Source organism: Meles meles, chromosome 12, assembly GCF_922984935.1.
Source record: "Meles meles chromosome 12, mMelMel3.1 paternal haplotype, whole genome shotgun sequence".
NCBI classification, from domain to species: Eukaryota; Metazoa; Chordata; class Mammalia; order Carnivora; family Mustelidae; genus Meles; species Meles meles.
The window spans coordinates 33,962,345-33,981,036 of record NC_060077.1 but is presented as its reverse complement, the minus strand read 5'-3'; the positions used below and the strand labels follow the sequence as shown (position 1 = coordinate 33,981,036).

General features: G+C 36.9%; 1 protein-coding gene across 3 annotated transcripts in view; it reads left to right on the top strand.

Annotated features, from left to right (window-relative positions):
- Positions 1–18,692, top strand: part of CEP192 (centrosomal protein 192) — a 134,787-nt gene that overhangs the window by 47,960 nt on the left and 68,135 nt on the right. For all 3 annotated transcript variants that reach the window (XM_046024060.1, XM_046024059.1, XM_046024061.1), the window contains exons 11-16: positions 2,249–2,609; positions 3,019–3,162; positions 9,680–9,744; positions 10,172–10,381; positions 12,697–12,823; positions 14,034–14,152. In XM_046024060.1, the coding sequence (XP_045880016.1) occupies positions 2,249–2,609; positions 3,019–3,162; positions 9,680–9,744; positions 10,172–10,381; positions 12,697–12,823; positions 14,034–14,152 (1,026 nt within the window). The remainder of the gene's footprint in view (positions 1–2,248; positions 2,610–3,018; positions 3,163–9,679; positions 9,745–10,171; positions 10,382–12,696; positions 12,824–14,033; positions 14,153–18,692) is intronic.

The window sequence follows — 18,692 nt, the reverse complement described above, 5'->3', positions numbered from 1 at the left end:
TTTATCCATTTTCCAGTCGATGGATGCTTGAGCTCTTTCCATAGTTTGGGTGTTGTTGGTAATGCTGCTGTAAACATCGGGTGCATGTACCCCCTTTTAATCTGTATTTTTGTGTGCTTTGCGTAAATACTTAGTAGTCTAATTGCTGGGATGTAGGGTAGTTCTATTTTTAACTTTTTTTCTTCAAAGATTTTATTTATTTATTTATTTATTTATTTATTTAAAGATTTTATTTATTTATTTGACAGAGAGAGAGATCACAAGTAGGCAGAGAGGCAGGCAGAGAGAGAGAGGAGGAAGCAGGCTCTCTGCGGAGCAGAGAGCCCAATGCGGGGCTCGATCCCAGGACCCTGAGATCATGACCTGAGCCGAAGGCAGCGGCTTAATCCACTGAGCCACCCAGGCGCCCCAAAGATTTTATTTATTTTGAGAGAAAGGGTGAGTGGGAGAGAGGGTGTGGGCAGAGGTAAGGGTAAGAAGAATCTCAAGCAGACGCCATGCTGAGCATGGAGCCTGATGTGGTGCTCAATCCCACAACTGTGAGATCATGACCTGAGCTGAGCCCAAGTCAAGAGTCGGGCTTAACTGACTGAGCCACCCAAGTGCCCCTCTATTTTTAATTTTTTGAGGAACCTCCATACTATTTTCCAGAGTGGCTGGAATGCAAATGGATGCATTCCCACCAACAGTGTAAAAGTGTTCCCCTTTCTCTGCATCCTCACCAACATCTGTTGTCTCCTGTGTTGCTCATTTTAGCCGTTCTGACAGGTGTGAGGTGGTAGCTTATCTTGGTTTTGATTTGTATTTCACAGATGATGAGTGATTTTGAGCATCTTTTCATATGCCTGTTAGCCATCTGGATGCCTTCTTTGGAAAAAAGTCTATTCATATCTTCTGCCGATTTCTTAACTAGATTATTCAGTTTTTCAGTGTTCAGTTTGATCAGTTCTTTATAGATTTGGGATACTAGCCCTTTATCCAATATGTCATTTGCAAATATCTTCTCCCATTCTGTAGGTTGCCTTTTAGTTTTGTTGATTGTTTCCTTCGCTGTACAGAGCTTTCTATCTTGGTGAAGTCCCAATAGTTCATTTTTGCTTTTGTTTCCCTTGCCTCAGGCGACGTGTCTAGTGAGAAGTTGCTACGGCTGAGGTGGGAGATGTTCTGGCCTATGTTCTCCTCTAGGACTTTGATGGTTTCCTGTCTCACCTTTAGGTCTTTCATTCATCTTGAATTTATTTTTGTGTGTGGTGTAAGAAAGTGTCCCAGTTTCATTCTTCTGCATGTTGTTGTCCAGTTTTCCTATCACCTTTTGTTGAAGAGACTGTCTTTTTCCACTGGATATTCTTTCCTGCTTTGGTGAAGATTAATTGACCATAGAGTTGAGGGTCCAATTCTGGAGTCTCAATTCTGTTCCATTGATCTGTGTGTCTGTTTTTGTGCCAGTACCATGCTGTCTTGATGACTACAGCTTTGTAATATAGTTTGAAGTCTGGAATTGTGATGCCTCCAGCTTTTCTTTTCTTTTTCAGGATCGCTTTGTCTACTTGGGGTCCTTTGTGGTTCCATATAAGTTCTAGGATTATTTGTTCTAACTCTGTGAAAATTGCTGATGGTATTTTTTATAGGAATTTCATTGAGTGTATAGATTGCATTGGGTAGTATATACATTTTAACAATGTTTGTTCTTTCAACCCATGAGCATGGACTGCTTTTCCATTTCTTTGTGTCCTCTTCAATGTCTTTTATAAGTGTTTTGTAGTTTTCAGAGTGCAGATCTACTTTTACCTCATTGGTTAGGTTTATTCCTAGGTATCTTACGGTTTTTTGGTATAATTGTAAATGGGATTATTTCTAAAAGGCGTTAATATATCTTTTCAAGGGATGTTAGTCGTATTTATGAGTTAGGTTATATTAATGGGCTTGTCATCCTTGTTGAGAGTTCTAGTGGTAATTTTAAAAATTAAAGTGACATTTCTTACATCCTGTAATATAATGAACATGTTGGACTTACTTTTGGTATCTGAATCTGTTGATAAATGTTCATAATGACCACATTATAAATTTTGGTTCTGGTATATTGCTTAAAATTTGTTTACATATAGTCTAAAAGAGTAGAATGAATTCCTTATAGTCTGATGCTTCATATAATAATCATTTATATCTACTACATACATTTTTCCCATACAGTTTTAGAATAAGTTATGAAAAACAAAACTTATGGCTACTCTGTTATACATTTTTAAAGGAAAGCGAAAGAGAAGAAATTCCTGTGAAGACTATCCAGGCTACTAATGTGAAACTTAACCCTGTTTATTTTCACGACACAAATGCCAGTAAAGGTGATTTTGATTTAATGGACCCTTTGAAGCTGGAGGCCAGTTCTCTTCATCAAAATAAGCATTTGGGATCTGATTCAGAAACAGTTTTGCCTGTGGATAAATGTTTAGACACTGAAACTTCTGAAGTGTCCATTCAAAAATATGTGGACATAGCATCTTTGAAGTCTGTTAATGACAATGAAATTAATTACACTGATAGTCTTCGGTCACCACCTAGTGAAAGGCAAACATGTGAATATTACAAGTCTGTTGAAAAGAGCAAAGAACGTAAGTAGTTTTTAAAAAAAAAATAAAAGTTAAGAAATGTATAAAATGTTTATACATTTTGAATAGAATATGTTTTCAAGTGGAACTTGCCTAATCTTTTGTATTAGAATTTTGTGTCTTATGGATTGGAAATTATATCTTTATTCACAGATCTAGTGGAAGTATACTACTCTAAGTCTCAGTTTTTCCTTTTGCCACTGGTTCTCCATTACAGATCTTTTCTGGGTTAAGACTGGCTTGTCCACCATTAGAGAATTTTTCTTTTGTAGGAATGGATTTTCCTTTTTCTAACTAGTTTTGGGCAGATTGCAGTACTATTGATATCTAAGATAAGTCAACTAAATAAAATTATTTAGAATATTACATCATTTTGTTTCATATGTGATTGGATATTTTTGGAATTTTTTAGAAACAGATCTACCACAAAATGTTGTCTATCAGAACGAAGAGGGCAGATGGGTCACTGACCTTGCATATTATACATCTTTTAATAAAGAACAAATTTTAAATATGTCTCTAACTGACGAGATGAATGAAGACTTCAGATCTGGTTGTAAGTGTATTGATAACCACTTTATTGTACCATTTTCATTGTTTTTCATGGTGTTCTGAGATTACTCTATATATTGATTAGCCATATTAAATCATTTTTGGACTATACATTTGAACCTTGAACAATATGGGGGTTAAGAGGCACCAACTCCTTGCATATTTCAAAATCTGTGTATAACTTTTGACTTCCCAAAATCTTAATTACTTACAGCCTACTGTTTACCAGAAGCCTTAAGTGGTAACATAAACAATTAACACCTGTTTTACATGTTACATGCATTATATACTGTATTTTTTTTTTTTAAGATTTTATTTATTTATTTGACAGAGAGAGATCACAAGTAGGCAGAGAGGCAGGCAGAGAGAGTGAGAGGGAAGCAGGCTCCCTGCCGAGCAGAGAGCCCGATGCGGGACTCGATCCCAGGACCCTGAGATCATGACCTGAGTCGAAGGCAGCGGCTTAAACCACTGAGCCACTCAGGTGCCCCTATATACTGTATTCTTATAGTAGGGTGAGCTAGAGGAAGAAAAAGTTAAAATCATAAGGGAGAGAATACATTCATAGCACTATACTGTATTTAAAAAAAAAAATCTATGTTAAGTGGACCTTTGTGGTTCAAACCCATGTTGTTCAAGGGTCAGCTGTAATACTGAGCTTATCAGTAGTTTTTATAGGAACAAAGGCTTGAATTAGTGCTAATCATTACAGAAAGAGCTGAGCCTTTTCCTTAAGCAAGGACAGTGAGTCAGGCTATCATTCTTTCACATCAGTTTAGAATCTTCATCTTGCAGAGTTGGAAGGGACTCAGGCTGTACATTTTCACTTTTAAAATTCTGTCCTGAACAAAAGAAATATTCTGATAAATGAGCAATTACAAAGTCCTATCCATTTTGGAGTAAAACTTAAGAAATGTGGAAATGATGGGAGAAGAGTGACGGAAAACATAAATCTCAAAGAATGAGAGCATTAGGAATATCAGCTAGGTTTGTTGATTATCTCTGACAGTGAAAGGAAAAACCAGTTTAAGTCTGCAGAACCAATTACATTTTGAGCCTTACTCAGTGGAGGTGCTGTGCCACTGAGGCCTCCAGCCCCTGAGCATCTGTAAACCTGCAATAAAGAAAGGCATTCAGTGGCCTGTCAAGCCTAGTCGTATTTTTAATAGGCTCAGAACATGCCTCAGGAAGAAGTTATTCTAACTACTGCTTGTCCTGAGCTCCTCCTAACCATGTAATGATGTGGAAGGTAGAGCACATAAGGTATTTTTCCAGCCTCTAAGAAATTGTCCATCAGCTAAGGGGGGATAAGATAAGAATAAAACAATAATTAGCAGTGTAAGAGACACAAACCAAATGGTTTTGGGAGTTTAGAGGAAAAATAACTTTTACATGAATGGGTGACGGGTTTCACGTAGGAGGTAGTAGCTTTTGAGGTGAGAGTTTCAAAAGGTAAATTTTTGAGGGCATGAGAAATTCCAAATGGATAGAAAACCCAATTAAAAAGAATCAAATGAGGAAGTCTGGGTGTGTTTTGAGAATGGTAAATTGTCCAATGTAGCTAGCATTTATGACAAGGTATGGGAAGAGGAGAGTAGTAAGAGGGAAGAGGTGAAGCTGGAGAGGTAGAGTAAGGCCAAGTAGAGTTGAGCTTTGACTACCATGTCTGAGTTGAGGCTTGTGTGATAAGCAATAGGGAGCCACTACAGACCAGTGTCCAACTTCTTTGTGAGTTGTCTTCTGGTAGCAATGGTCATTTGACTGGGAGATTGCTTAGGATGTTGTAGAAATCTAGGTGTCACAGTGAGAATGAAAAGCAAGTAGAGAATGAAAGATCTGGAAATAAAATGGTTGGGACTTGATGACTGGATTTCAGTAGAGAGAGAGGCAAGAAAAGATTGAGGTTTGTGGTCGGAGTTACTTGAGAAAATGGCAGTACCATGAACTGAGATGGGAAAAATCAGAAGAAACTGTAGAATTTTGAATGATTATAGTTTGAGGTGGGAAGTGTGAGCCAGAAACTGGAAATTAAGTTACAGTTGGAGCTTGCTCAACAATATCTTGATTTCGAAAGAACAAGAGGGTATAGACTGGACAATGGATAGCGACTGTGTCACTTCAAAGTCAACGGTCATGGAATTTTTCATGTGTAACTGGTGGGAGTATAAAGTGATAGAACCATTTGGGAAATTTGTCTAGCAGGAGCTTTTGAAGATAAACTTTATGAACTTCATACTTTAGGGCCCCAGGTAATTCTGCATCAGAGTATATACCCAGTGTATAGAGGTACTCTTCACCAAAAGACTAAAATATTTAGAGCAGCACTATATGATTAACTCCAAATTAGAAGCTCCCAGATTCTCATTAATGATACAATGGATTGTTTATTCACACATTGGAATGCTGTGTAGCAAAGGAAATGAATGATGTATAGCTACTTGTAGCAGTGGGGATGAATTTCACAAGTATATTGAATGAAATAATGCAAAGTAAGAGTACATGCTATATAAATCTATTTGTATATGTTTCAAAATGTACCCTGCTCTGTGGAGTAAGAAGTAAGGATACTGGTTACACTCTGATGGGCATGTAGTAACTGGAAGGAAGCTTGATTGGCCTTTTGGGAGTGCTAGCAATGTTACCTCTCTTGACCTAGGGTGTTGATCTGGCCACATAAATGTGTTCATTGAATTGTACACATAAATACTTTTCTCATATATATATTACACTTTGGTCTGCAGTTTTTAAAAGTTAGTGATCAGACTGAGAAATATATTTGCATTCCTGTTATGGGTTAAAGGCCTGTTTTCCTAATGTATAAAGTGTTCTAATAAACAGTAAGAAAAAGACCAGCTTCTCAGTGTAGAATTAGGCAAAAGATATAAACAGACGATTTAGAGAAAAGGAAATGAAAATGGTTGTTAAATTTTCAAAAAAAAGTTCATGGAATTTATTCATGGAAAGAAACTACTCCACGATACTATTTTTCCATTATTTTTTTGGCAGTGATCCAGTAGTTTGGTAATAAAACTATATTGGCAAGAGTGTGAGGGAAAAGGTATTGTAGTATTTATGTAATATTTATGTAGGTAGGGAAGTATTAAGCATCTAGCAAAATTACAAATGTACATACCCTGTAACCAAGGGGTTCTGCTGGGCATTTATTCTTCAGATATGCTTGCAGAAATGGTATGTGAATACATATTGTGTATAATAACAAAAGGTTGGAAGCAATATGGATGTACAAAATAGGGAACTAATTAAATAAGGTATGTCCATATAAGGAAAATACATTGTGGTCATTAAAAAAATGGAAAGAGGCTCTTTAGGTACTAATGTGGAATAATCACTGAAATAGTTTAAATTCCAAGACAGAAAAGCATACAAAACATTTTGACATTTATGTAAAAAGGTGGAAGGGGGAAGGACACACATGTATTTATAAATACATATGGTGGCCAAGATTTTTTTGAAAGAGAAAGAAATGGATTGCAAGGAATCCCCAGCTACTGAACTCAGAAATCAAATAGATTCAAATTCAAATTGTGACATCAGGGGTACTTTATATATTGGTTTTTTTATATATAGGGTCAGGGATAAGGGAGAGACTTTTCAGTGCCATATTCCCTTTTATGACTTTGGTTAACTTCTAAAAACTCTGTTGAAGCATAACATATATATGGGTACCTTTGCATTTTGAACTATGTGGGTGTGTTACATGTATTTATAAATACATATGGTGGCCAAGATTTTTTTGAAAGAGAAAGAAATGGATTGCAAGGAATCCCCAGCTACTGAACTCAGAAATCAAATAGATTCAAATTCAAATTGTGACATCAGGGGTACTTTATATATTGGTTTTTTTATATATAGGGTCAGGGATAAGGGAGAGACTTTTCAGTGCCATATTCCCTTTTATGACTTTGGTTAACTTCTAAAAACTCTGTTGAAGCATAACATATATATGGGTACCTTTGCATTTTGAACTATGTGGGTGTGTTACTATTCAAGGGAAACTAAAATAGATAAAAGAAGTTTAATGAAACCATCCTTGTGATTAGGGAATGAACAAAGGCCAGGTTGGAAAGGATGAGTGGTGAAGAAATGGGGAAAATGATTATGGAATACTGTGGGGAAAAGTGTGATGGAAGGAAAGAAAGGGTGAACTAGGTCAAGGGAAATCAGCGTCAGGGGAGCATGAATGCAGGGGAAGCATTTTTATAGGAAAGGGGAAGAGTATTTTTAAAATATAAGAAGAGATAATTCAGAAGAGGAAGGTTGGACCAAGATGTAATTTCATAATGCCAGTCATTCAAAATGAAAATTTATCTACTTAATAAACTTTATTTAGAATATAAGAGATATGGCACCCTCTGCTCCATTTCTGCTTTGCCCCCTCTCTGACAGCTCCATGCATCTGAGTCATTGTATCACTTGTGCTTATGGCCTAGGATTAAAACTGGCTGGAGGGCTGGGGTATATGGCCTGCTTCAAAATTTAACAGTGGAAGCATTCAGGAGATATTTGAAAGGACTATTTCGGATTTGGCAAAGAATTGGGTATAGATTCTTATAAAAAATGAAGTTCTTTTTTCTCGTAATTGCTGACTGATTTTCTGGTGAGCATACAAAGTAGCAATATTACTGTAGATTTTTCTTGAATGGAAGAATCTGTTAAAGTTTGGAGAAGAAAGTACTTCGGAATCTAACAAATATCAGTTGGAACTGTTTAGTTAATGATTTGAGAAACATTTGATTTTTTTAAAAAGATTTAATTTATTTATTTGAGAGAGAGAGACGGAGAGTATAAACAGAGAGTGAGAAACAGACTCCCTGGTGAGCAGAGAGCCTGATGTGGGGCTGATCCCAGGACCCTGAGATCATGATGCGAGCCAAAGGCAGCTGCTTAAGCAACTAAGCCACCCATGCACCCCAGAAAAACACTCGATATTTAATGCAGTGAAGTAAATGAAGTCTTTCTGGGTTATCTTCTTAGTGGTCTGATTTCCTACTTCCCCTCAGAGTTGGTTGGTTGATGCTTTCACATTTTAGGGCAGTGGCTTTTAATTCTTTGAGTCATGGGCATCACAGAGAATCCTCATGGAAACGTTTTTATGTGAAAGATTGTATCTCTAATGTGATTTTGAGAGTTTCATTGTTCTCCTGATGCCCATTCATAGGTTAAGAATATGTTTATATAAGAAATGATGGGTTTACAAAGTAAAGAACCCCCACTATCCAGGATGCCTGGGTGGCTCAGTTGGTTAAGCCGCTGCCTTCGGCTCGGGTCGTGATCCCAGGGTCCTGGGATCGAGTCCCACATGGAGCTACTGGCGCAGCAGGGAGCCTGCCCATCTCTCCGCCTCTGCCTGCCACTCTGCCTGCTTGTGTGTGCACGCACTCTCTCTCTGGTAAATAAATCTTTACCAAAAAAAAAAAAAAAAAAAAAAGAACTGAACCCCCACTATCCTAACAAGTAAGGATCTGAGCTATCATTGGTGTTCTTTTTTCCTGATTGGAAATAGTCTATTTCTTTTCTCATTATGTTTCTCAGGATGCTAATGTTGAACTGTAAGGGTTTCCAAAAGAGCAGTTTGGATCTGATTAGCTCCTGATGAGCTAATGAGAGAGGGGGATACCTCTTGTTTGGGCCATGGTAGACTGTCTCTTCTGGGTTGCATATAACTTCCTGTTTCAGCCAGTCTCCTAAAGTACCAGGCAGAGACCCAGAGTGGGTCGCAGGTAGGCAGAGAGCCTGCAGATTGTCTGATTAGTCAAGATGTTTAAAATTCTTTTCTAATTGAGCAGGATCATGTGCTTTCTAGTTTGCCACTATCCCATCACTCCCTGCCATGTCACACCTGGACCTTTCTGCTCATCCACTTCTGGCGCTCTGAGGCATTTTAGTTTGTGGCTTTGACTTAGAGATTGAGGGTGTCCAGGCCTGTTCATTTCCCTAAGGTAAACTGAGTTGCTCAATAGGGACTTTGAGGGCAGTTGTTGGGTGGCCACTTGTTTTAGTTTGTCCAGCCTATGGGGTTTGCTGGGATGTGGGACTTTACTTTCTAACACTGAGAGAGTCCTGGGCAAACAGGTGGTTGGGCATCCCAGCAGACCTCTTCACTACAAGTTTACAGAGTGACTTACTGTTGTGCTGTTTCCAGATAAAATTTCAGAGGTGTTCCTGGATGAGTACTTTAAGTCAGTTGTGCCAAAATCTTCAAAAGCTAAAATTAAAGTGCATCTTTTACAGATAAGCTTACATTGTGAGGGCCCTTTAGCATATTAGGACAAGTTAGTAACTGATAAAATCATTAACAATAGAGTGTTCATTACCAAAAGTTTGAGAACCAGAGACTTAACGTACTTAAAAATAGATACATCAGTTGTATGATGAAAGCTTTCATATACTTTTCTGTTATTTCTTTACTGTTTCATTTTTCCTAACCAAGTTTTCAATATCTGCTAGTTTTTAATGAGGCATTAGTATAATTTAATTATATAAACTAATTCTTTTTTAAGCTGAAGCCCTGGATTTGATTGATCAAGATGAAGAAGAATTTAATAAAGAGCATCAATTTATGCAGGTTTGTGTTTTATTGGGATTAACCAAAGTTTAAAATTTTACCTGTATTCTTTCTGCATAGATACATAGTTTGTATAGAATTATATCTTATTTTCTCATGTTTACACAGTTTCTTTTTCAGTCATGCTCTCAATTATTAATTAATAATAACTGCATACTAAATAAGTTCAGTTCACTTAGACTAGCCTTAATAGGCTTTAAAGATCTTACCATAGTTTTTAACCATGTTTTAAAATGAAGTAATGCTATTTAGACAAATTGAATATATTGATTACCTTATTATTAGCTATTTAAGCTTGATTTTGTCCTGATTTTTTAAAATGAAGATGTTTACATTTTCTTAGTTAAATTTTCTTATTTTTGCATATTAGAAGAACAGAAGGAAGCCTTGCTGGGGAAATAAAATGAAACAATAACTTTCTCCCTAGGAAGAAAATATAGATGCCCAGAACACTTCAGCTGCACTAGGGGATACATCTTGGGGAACTTCAATTAATTATAATTTGTTGAGGAAATCACTTAGTACATCAGATTTGGACAAAGATGATGCCAGTTATTTACGCCTATCTTTAGGAGAGTTCTTTGCTCAAAGATCTGAAGCTCTTGGTTGCCTTGGTGGTGGTTACAATGTGAAAAGAGTAAGTATGATATGTGCTGAAAATGGTTGAATTAATTCACCAGCCCTTATATTTTGAATGTTATGATGATATTAGCTATAGCATAGTATCTTTACAGCAGGGACAGAATAGGCACATGATAGAATTATGGTAGACAGCTCGGGTTTTATAGTTGGTCAGACCCTGACTCCAGTCCTGGTTCTATCTTTTAACTAATTCTGTGACATGGAGCAATTTATTTAACTCATGTATGCCTTAATTTTCCAATTTTTAAAATGGAGTGCTATTTTATAGGGTTTCATAAGAATTAAGTGTGATGGGACACATAAAGTACTTAGCACCAAGACTAACCTTCAACAGGTGTTCAATACCTGTTAGTTGATATTGCTATTGTTATATCATTGGTTGATGGGAAGAATTTGAAGATTGATTTTTTTTTAAACTTTTACCTGAAAACATGTTTTGGAATATAGGTAAGTTTTGGTTTAATAAGTTGTAATACATGTAAAAATTTGAAAATGTAAGCAATAATAGTAAGTTCTATGAAGAATGGGGGAGACAAACCATGAGAAACTGTGGACTCAGAAACAAACTGAGGGTTTTGGAGGGGAGGGGGATGGGTGGTTGGGTGAGCCTATGGTGGGTATTATGGAGGGCACGTATTGCATGGAGCAGTGGGTGTGGTGCATAAACAATGCATTTTGGAACATTGGGAGGGGAAAAAAAAGAAGTTGCTTTAGTTGCGGTGCTCAGGGCAACCGACCTCTGAGGAGATGGCATTGAACTGGGACCTAAATGATGGGAAGGCAGAGGCTGCCAAAGGATCTGGAGGCAGAGTGTTCCCAGCAAAGGGGGACCATCTATGTGGAGGCTTGGAGGTAGAAACTAGAGTGGCATTTCGAGGAACAGAAAGCAGGCCGGGAGAGCTGATGTAAATGAGGGAAGGGAGAGAGGGTAGGATGGTTCAATGGTAGAAGAATACCAGGACCAGATCATGAGGGGTCATTGTAGGACTTTGGTTCATCTGAAATTAATTGGGAAGAAATGCTTGGAGACAGGAAGCAACTTTGTCGTGGTGCCGGCCCCATCTCCAAGTGTGACATGATGCTACTGTATATGGAACCTGGGTGGAGAGGGGCAAGAGAGGGAATAGCAGCAGGCAGAGGGTTCATACTTGGGAAGAGATGTGAAGACTGGTGTCTAGAATTATAGTATAGACCCAGAAAAATCAAGAATTCAAGATTCCTTTTGGAGGTAGAGTCAAAAGGCTTGATAAATTCTTTATAGGGAGTTGGGTTATTGGAGGGAGTGGTATTAAAACTGGATTTTACTAAATATAATTTGAAATAATAGCCGTGGTATTAGAGCTCAAAGTCCAGATACAGAGCTTAAATTGGATCTGAACTGGTGCATTTGGTATCTTCAGTTACTTTGACTGGCCTATCTGATTATACCTCAAAGCAGTGTTAAAGAGAAGTGATGATGTTGGGGTTCCCTGACACATCCATCCCTATACATTCCTGTCTGCGTAGTGAATTAAAAAATGAAAATAAGTGCTTTGGAGAGACAGATTTTCCTGCCTGGATTCATTGGGATTTTGACGTTATGAGAGAAGTTGAAGATTAAATGAAATCCTTACTCAACAAACAAAGCCCTGGATTGTGGAAAAATAGATCTACCATTTAGAATTTCTGTTTTGGTTTTAATTATGAAATGTTACTTGTATTCAAGTTGCTGGATCAAGAGAAGAAATTCCCAGGTGAAGCCCAATCAAAAATTGAGTGCATTTAATGAATATACATTTCAGGTCTGTCATGTCTAAGTTGTATAAGAAAGACAAATGGGAATTCCCCGCTCCTTAGCACTTTCTTCCAGGTGCTAGGAACATACCTAATCTCCCCCCCCCCCCGCCAACTAATCTTAATACAGATTTTTGTGAATGTATTGTATAAAATAAATACCCTTATAAGTTTTAAGAAGGCAGGACATTCTATCTTTTATTTATCTCATTGATATGTCACACTGATGATAAACAGTGCCTGACACAGTAGTTACTCCATAATAATTCCTGAAGGAATGAAATGTCTTTTTGGGGTGGTTTGAATTTGGATTTCTTAGTAAGAGCAGCTTATCTGACAGTATTAGTTTGATGATTGAATATGGCAGTAAGTAAATAAAACTAGACTTTTAAAATTCATCTCTAGTTGAGTTTAAATGAAAAGAATAATTATTTTGTTGAAGTAATTTAGCAAGGTTATCAGTAATAAAATAAAATAGTCTAGAATTTCTTAGAGCAGTTAAAAATTAAAGAAATAACTCACGTGTTTATTTTGTAGCCATCATTTGGTTATTTTATTAGATCGCCAGAGAAGAGAGAACCTGTTGCTCTCATAAGAAAATCTGATGTATCAAGAAGTAATTTGGAAAAAGAAATGGCTCATCTTAAGCATGATATATTTTCAGGTAATAGATTAAATGAAGGAATTTTTAGTAACCTTTTTTAAAACTATGTTAGTGGTTCTGTGATCATGTTAATAATGAGTGAAAATGTATATATTATTTTGAATTTTTTCAGTATTTGTTACAGATTTTATTCTTATATAACTCATATTGCCTTTTTAGTTGAAAGTGGAAACAAGTCAACCAAAATCCACCTAAATCCTTTTGTATAAAACCGAAGTAAATGAAATATAATTTGTTCAAATGGGTTAGTTAATTTTGGCCTATTCAACTACTGAGTTAATGAACTTAATTAGACTTTTGGTTAAAATGATATTTTGAGATTTGGACCATAACAGTCTAAGTATGACAAGTATCCATGATAAATATTTTTTGTAAAGATTTATTTATTTATCCTGGGGGGGTTGCGGTAGAGGGAGAGAGAGAATCTCCAACAGACTCCCTGCTGAGTGTGGAACCCAATGCGGGGCTCGAGGTCATGACCCTGAGATCTTGACCTGAGCCAAAATCAAGAGTTGGATGCTTAATGAGCTGAGCCATCCAAGCACCCCTCCATGATAAATATTTAAAATCAGACTTTCTCAGTAATAACATAAAATTACTGAACAGTTCCTTTTTGTTAGTACAGTGCCTGGTGCTACATATATAAAATTATACAAGATTTGCTCCAGTCCTTAAAGAGCCTATATCTAGTGGAGGAGTTGGTATGAAGGGATTGGATATAAAATTAGTCGATTTTCTATTATTGTAAAGAGGGACTCATTTTAATTTTTATTCATTTTTAGAGCAAGTGTGTGCATGAGCAGGAGGGGAGGGGCAGAGGGAGAGAGAGAGAATCTCAGGCAGGGTCCACACTCAGTGGAGCAGCCTGACCCGGGACTTGATCTCACAACCCTGAGACCATGACCTGAGCTGAAACCAAGAGTCAGATGCTCAACCAGCTGAGCCACCTAGGTGCCCCAAGAAGTACTCATTTTTGAATTTGGCTTATTGTATATTTGTGAAATGTTTAAAGCTGAAAATATTAAATGAGTTTGTCAGTTTCAAAGGGAGAGATTAAAATCCACAATCTAAAGTTTAAACTTGGCAAAATCAAATTGAGGTCCAAAGACTCTTCCTTGGCAGTTAGTCATGCTGAGTGGTCCTTATCCCACAGATTGTTTCTGTGAGGTAGTGTATAGATTTAAGTTGAATTATTGTTTATTTTCTACAGGAGACTTAAAAGCACAGCTAAGTGAAGGATCAGTTACACTTCAGGCTGAAGAACTGGAGAGTATTTCACAAGTGGGTGAAAGTGATGTGACATTAACTGCCACTGACAGCAAAACAGAGGTATCTTGAGCTTTCCATAGAGAAAAATTAAAACTGCATTGTCATGTTCTTGTATAAGAACTTGTATAGTTCTTGTATTAGATCATAGTTCTTGTATAAGATCAACATGTGATCAACAAGGTCACATGTGAAAAATATATACAGTATAATATTGTTGGTTTTTTTTGGATTCAGTTTTATTATAAATGTCCTTCAAATTTTCAGAAATATTTTAGTCAATGTATAATAAATATGCATGCCAAGTACATACGTACATACTAAACATAATAAGGATATATAAATTTATTTATAAAACAACCTTATAGTCAGTGAGTTACCACAGCTTACCCATGCACACCCCAGGTCAAGAAAGAACATCAGTAGCAGCTCAGAAACCATATCTTTTTTCCCCTTCTGAGCACTACTCCTTCTATGTGCTATTAATTTTCCCTGCTTTTGAACTTTATTTCTAAGAAATCATGTACCATGTATTTTTTTCTTAGATTTTTTTTTCACTTGTGTTTGTTAGATGCACCTATTTTAAGTATAAGAAGCAACTCATTTTCATTACTATATGTAGTATTTTATTATATGAATACCCTGCATTTGCTATGCCCATTAGACATGTCCTTTGGACATTTGGGGTCTTATGTCAGTATGACACTGTGGCTTTGTAAGTCTTGTTACCTTATTTTTCTTGTAAAGTATCTTGACTGTTCTTGGCCTTTTGTATTTCCATATATATTTTAAAATCACTTTGCCACCTTCAGCAAACCAACCGGTAGCACTGTTGGGTTTTTAACTGGTGTTCCATTTAATCTGTCAAACAGCTTGACACCTTTATAATACTGAATCTTACAATTTATGAAAATTATATATCCTTCCACTTAAGCTTTAATTTTTCTCTGTATTTTATGATTGTTTTGTGGGTGTGCAGAGATGACTGCACATCATTTGAATTTCTTTCTAACTTGTTGAAACAATGTTTTAATACTGCCTTTCTTAGCTTCACTCTTCCTTTTTTTGGCTGAACAGAAATACATGTTTTTTCAAATACTCAACTTATATGTAGCAGCCATGCTGAATTTACTATTAGCTCCAATAATTACCTGTAGATTCTTTAGATTTTTCTATATATGCAGTTTATCTTCTGAGAATAACAATAGTTTTGTTCCTTTCTGATTTTGATACCTTCAATTTCTTTGACTGGCCTACCTTCTTCAAGGTAGAAGTAAGTTGTAGTTGAAGTAAGAAGTTGAAGAAGAAGTAATGATGTTGGGGTTTCCTGACAGGGCAGGAAAGCTCTTCAGTATTTTATTTTTAAATTGGATGTGTGCTACTATGTGGTTGACTAATCTTCGACAAAGCAGGAAAGAATATCCAATGGAAAAGGACAGTCTCTTTAACAAAGGGTGTTGGGAAAACTGGACAGCAATACGCAGAAGAATGAAACTGGACCACTTTGTTATACCACACACAAAAATAAATTCAAGATGGATGAAAGACCTAAAGGTGAGACAGGAAACCATCAAAGTCCTAGAGGAGAACATAGGCAGGAACATCTCCGACCTCAGCCATAGCAACTTCTCACTAGACACGTCGCCTGAGGCAAGGGAAACAAAAGCAAAAATGAACTACTGGGACTTCACCAAGATAGAAAGCTTCTGCACAGCGAAGGAAACAACAAAACTAAAAGGCAGCCTACAGAATGGGAGAAGATATTTGCAAGCAACATACCTGATAAAGAGCTAGTATCCAAAATCTATAAAGAACTGATCAAACTGAACACCGAAAAACTGAATAATCTAGTTAAGAAATCGGCAGAAGATATCAATAGACTTTTTTCCAAAGAAGGCATCCAGATGGCTAACAGGCTCATGAAAAGATGCTCAACATCACTCATCATCTGGGAAATACAAATCAAAACCAAGATGAGCTACCACCTCACACCTGTCAGAACGGCTAAAATGAGCAACACAGGAGACAACACATGTTGGTGAGGATGCTGAGAAAGGGGAACACTTTTACACTGATGTAAAAGTGGGAATGCAAATGGATGCAGCCACTCTGGAAAATAGTATGGAGGTTCCTCAAAGAGTTAAAAATAGAACTACCCAGTGACCCAGCAATTGCACTACTAGGTGTTTACCCAAAGGATACAAAAATACAAATTCGAAGGGGCACATGGACCCCAATGTTTATGGCAGCATTAGCAATAGCTAAATAGTTCAGCAATAGCTGAACTACGGAAAGAGCCTAAGTGTCCGTTGACTGATGGATGGATAAAAAAGATGTGGCGTATATCTAAAATAGACTGTTATTCAGCCATCAGAGATCTTGTCATTTGCATCGATGAATGGAGCTAGAGTGTATTATGCTAAGCAAAATAAATCACAGAAGACAAATACCATGTGACTTTACTCATATGTAGAATTTAAGAAACAAAACAGATGAACATGGGTGAAAAAAAGAGAAAGGCAAAACATAAGGCCTCTTAACTATAGAGAACGAACTGAGGGTTGATGGAGGGATGTGGGTGGGGAGTGGGCTAAATGGGTGATGGGCTAAATGGGTGATGGGCATTAAGAAGGGCACTTGTTATGATGAGCACTGGGTGTTTATATGTAAGTGATGAATCGCTGCATTCCACTCCTGAGACCAGTATTACACTGTCTGTTAACTAACTAGAATTTTAAAATTTGGAAGAAAAAGGTAAAATAGATGGGTGCTATAGTTTTTATTTATTATCGTTTTTAAAATTCCCTTCTGATACTTGTCTGCTAGTTTGCTTTGTTTTTAACTTGTAAGGAGGTTGAATCTCGTCAAATGGTTTTTTGCATCTTCAAGGTAAGCATCAGCTTTCTTTTTTTCTGGTAATGTGGTGAATCACAAGAAATAGTTTTAAAATATTCTGTTGTTCTTCTATACTTGGAATACACCTATCCTTTTAATAGATCGTTGGATTCGTTGCTTATGGTCTATTTAGAGTGCTGTGTCTGTGACTGAGCAGAATGCCTTTTTGGTGTTGTTATCAAGGTTTTGATCATCTCATTTTTTTTTTCTGTTTTTCTGAAAGAGTGGAAGAATGGTGCTTTTATTTTTATTTATTTATATTTTTTAAGATTGGTGCGTTTAGATTTTGGTAGCATACATTGGTGAAATCCTCAGAGTCTGGAATTTTTTTTAATACTTTTTAATCGCTGACTTTTTTTTTTTTTTTTTTAAAGATTCTTTTTGTTTGAGAGAGAGAGCATGTAACTGCATGAGCAGGATGAAGGGCAGAGGGCAAGGGAGAGGAACAAGCAGAGTCCCCACTGAGCAGGGAGCCTGATCCCAGAACCCCGGGATCATGACCTGAGCTGAAGTCAGACACTTAACTGACTGGGCCACCCAGGTGCCCCTCAATTTCTTTAATAGTTATAGGACTATTCTGATCTTTAAAACTTGTGTCAGTTTTAATAAATTGCAGCTTCCTAGGAATTACAACCTTTCATCTAAACTTGAAAATATATCACTCTATATAAATTGACAAATATTGACCGTAATATCCTCTTGTGATTGTTTAATATTTTAGGTTCTTTTTTTTTTTAAGATTTTATTTATTTATTTGGCAGGCAGAGATCACGAGTAGGCAGAGAGGCAGGCAAATAGAGATGTGAAGCAGGCTCCCTGCTGAGCAGAGAGCCCGACGCAGGGCTCGATCCCAGGACCCTGGGATCATGACCTGAGCCAAAGGCAGAGGCCTGAGCCACCCAGGCACCCCAATATTTTAGGTTCTTAAGGAATATCTTCTTTGTTATATATTGGCTCTTTTCCCTCTCTGTTTTCTTAGTCATTCTTACCAGGTATTTCTCAATTTTATTCATTCATTCATTTTATGTATTCTCTGTCTTCTATTCATATTTTTTGGTCATTATTTCCTTCCTTATATTTTCCGGGAATTTAATTTGTTGTTTTTCTAACTTCTAGATATAAATGTTAAGCTTAATTTTTCTGCCTTTCTGGTTTTCTTACATAAACATCTAATGGTATAAATTTCCCTGAAAGCAGGGATTTTGTTGCATCCTGTACTATTTTTTACATCACATATATTTTGCTAAGTCATACTCTCTTTTTTTTTTTAAGATTTTATTTATTTACTTGACAGAGATCACAAGTAGGCAGAGAGAGAGAAGGAAGCAGGCTCCCCATGGAGCAGAGAGCCCGATGTGGGGCTCGATCCCAGGACCCTGGGATCATGACCTGAGCCGAAGGCAGAGGCTTTAACCCCCTGAGCCACCCAGGCGCCCCAGTCATACTGTCTTTCTAATTCCATTTAAAATATTTTCTGATTTCTCTGGTCCATTGTGTTATGCAAGTGTATTGCCTAGTTTCCAAACATTTAGGGATTTTCCAAATTTTTAAATATTGATTTTAGGCCTGTTGTACTGTAGTCAGAGAAAGATTGGTTTTAGTCCTTTGAAGTTTGTTGAAACACGATGTATGGCTCAACATTTGTTCCATTTTTGAAAATATTTTCTGTGCACATGACAGGAATGCCTGTGGTGTGATCTTTGGTTGC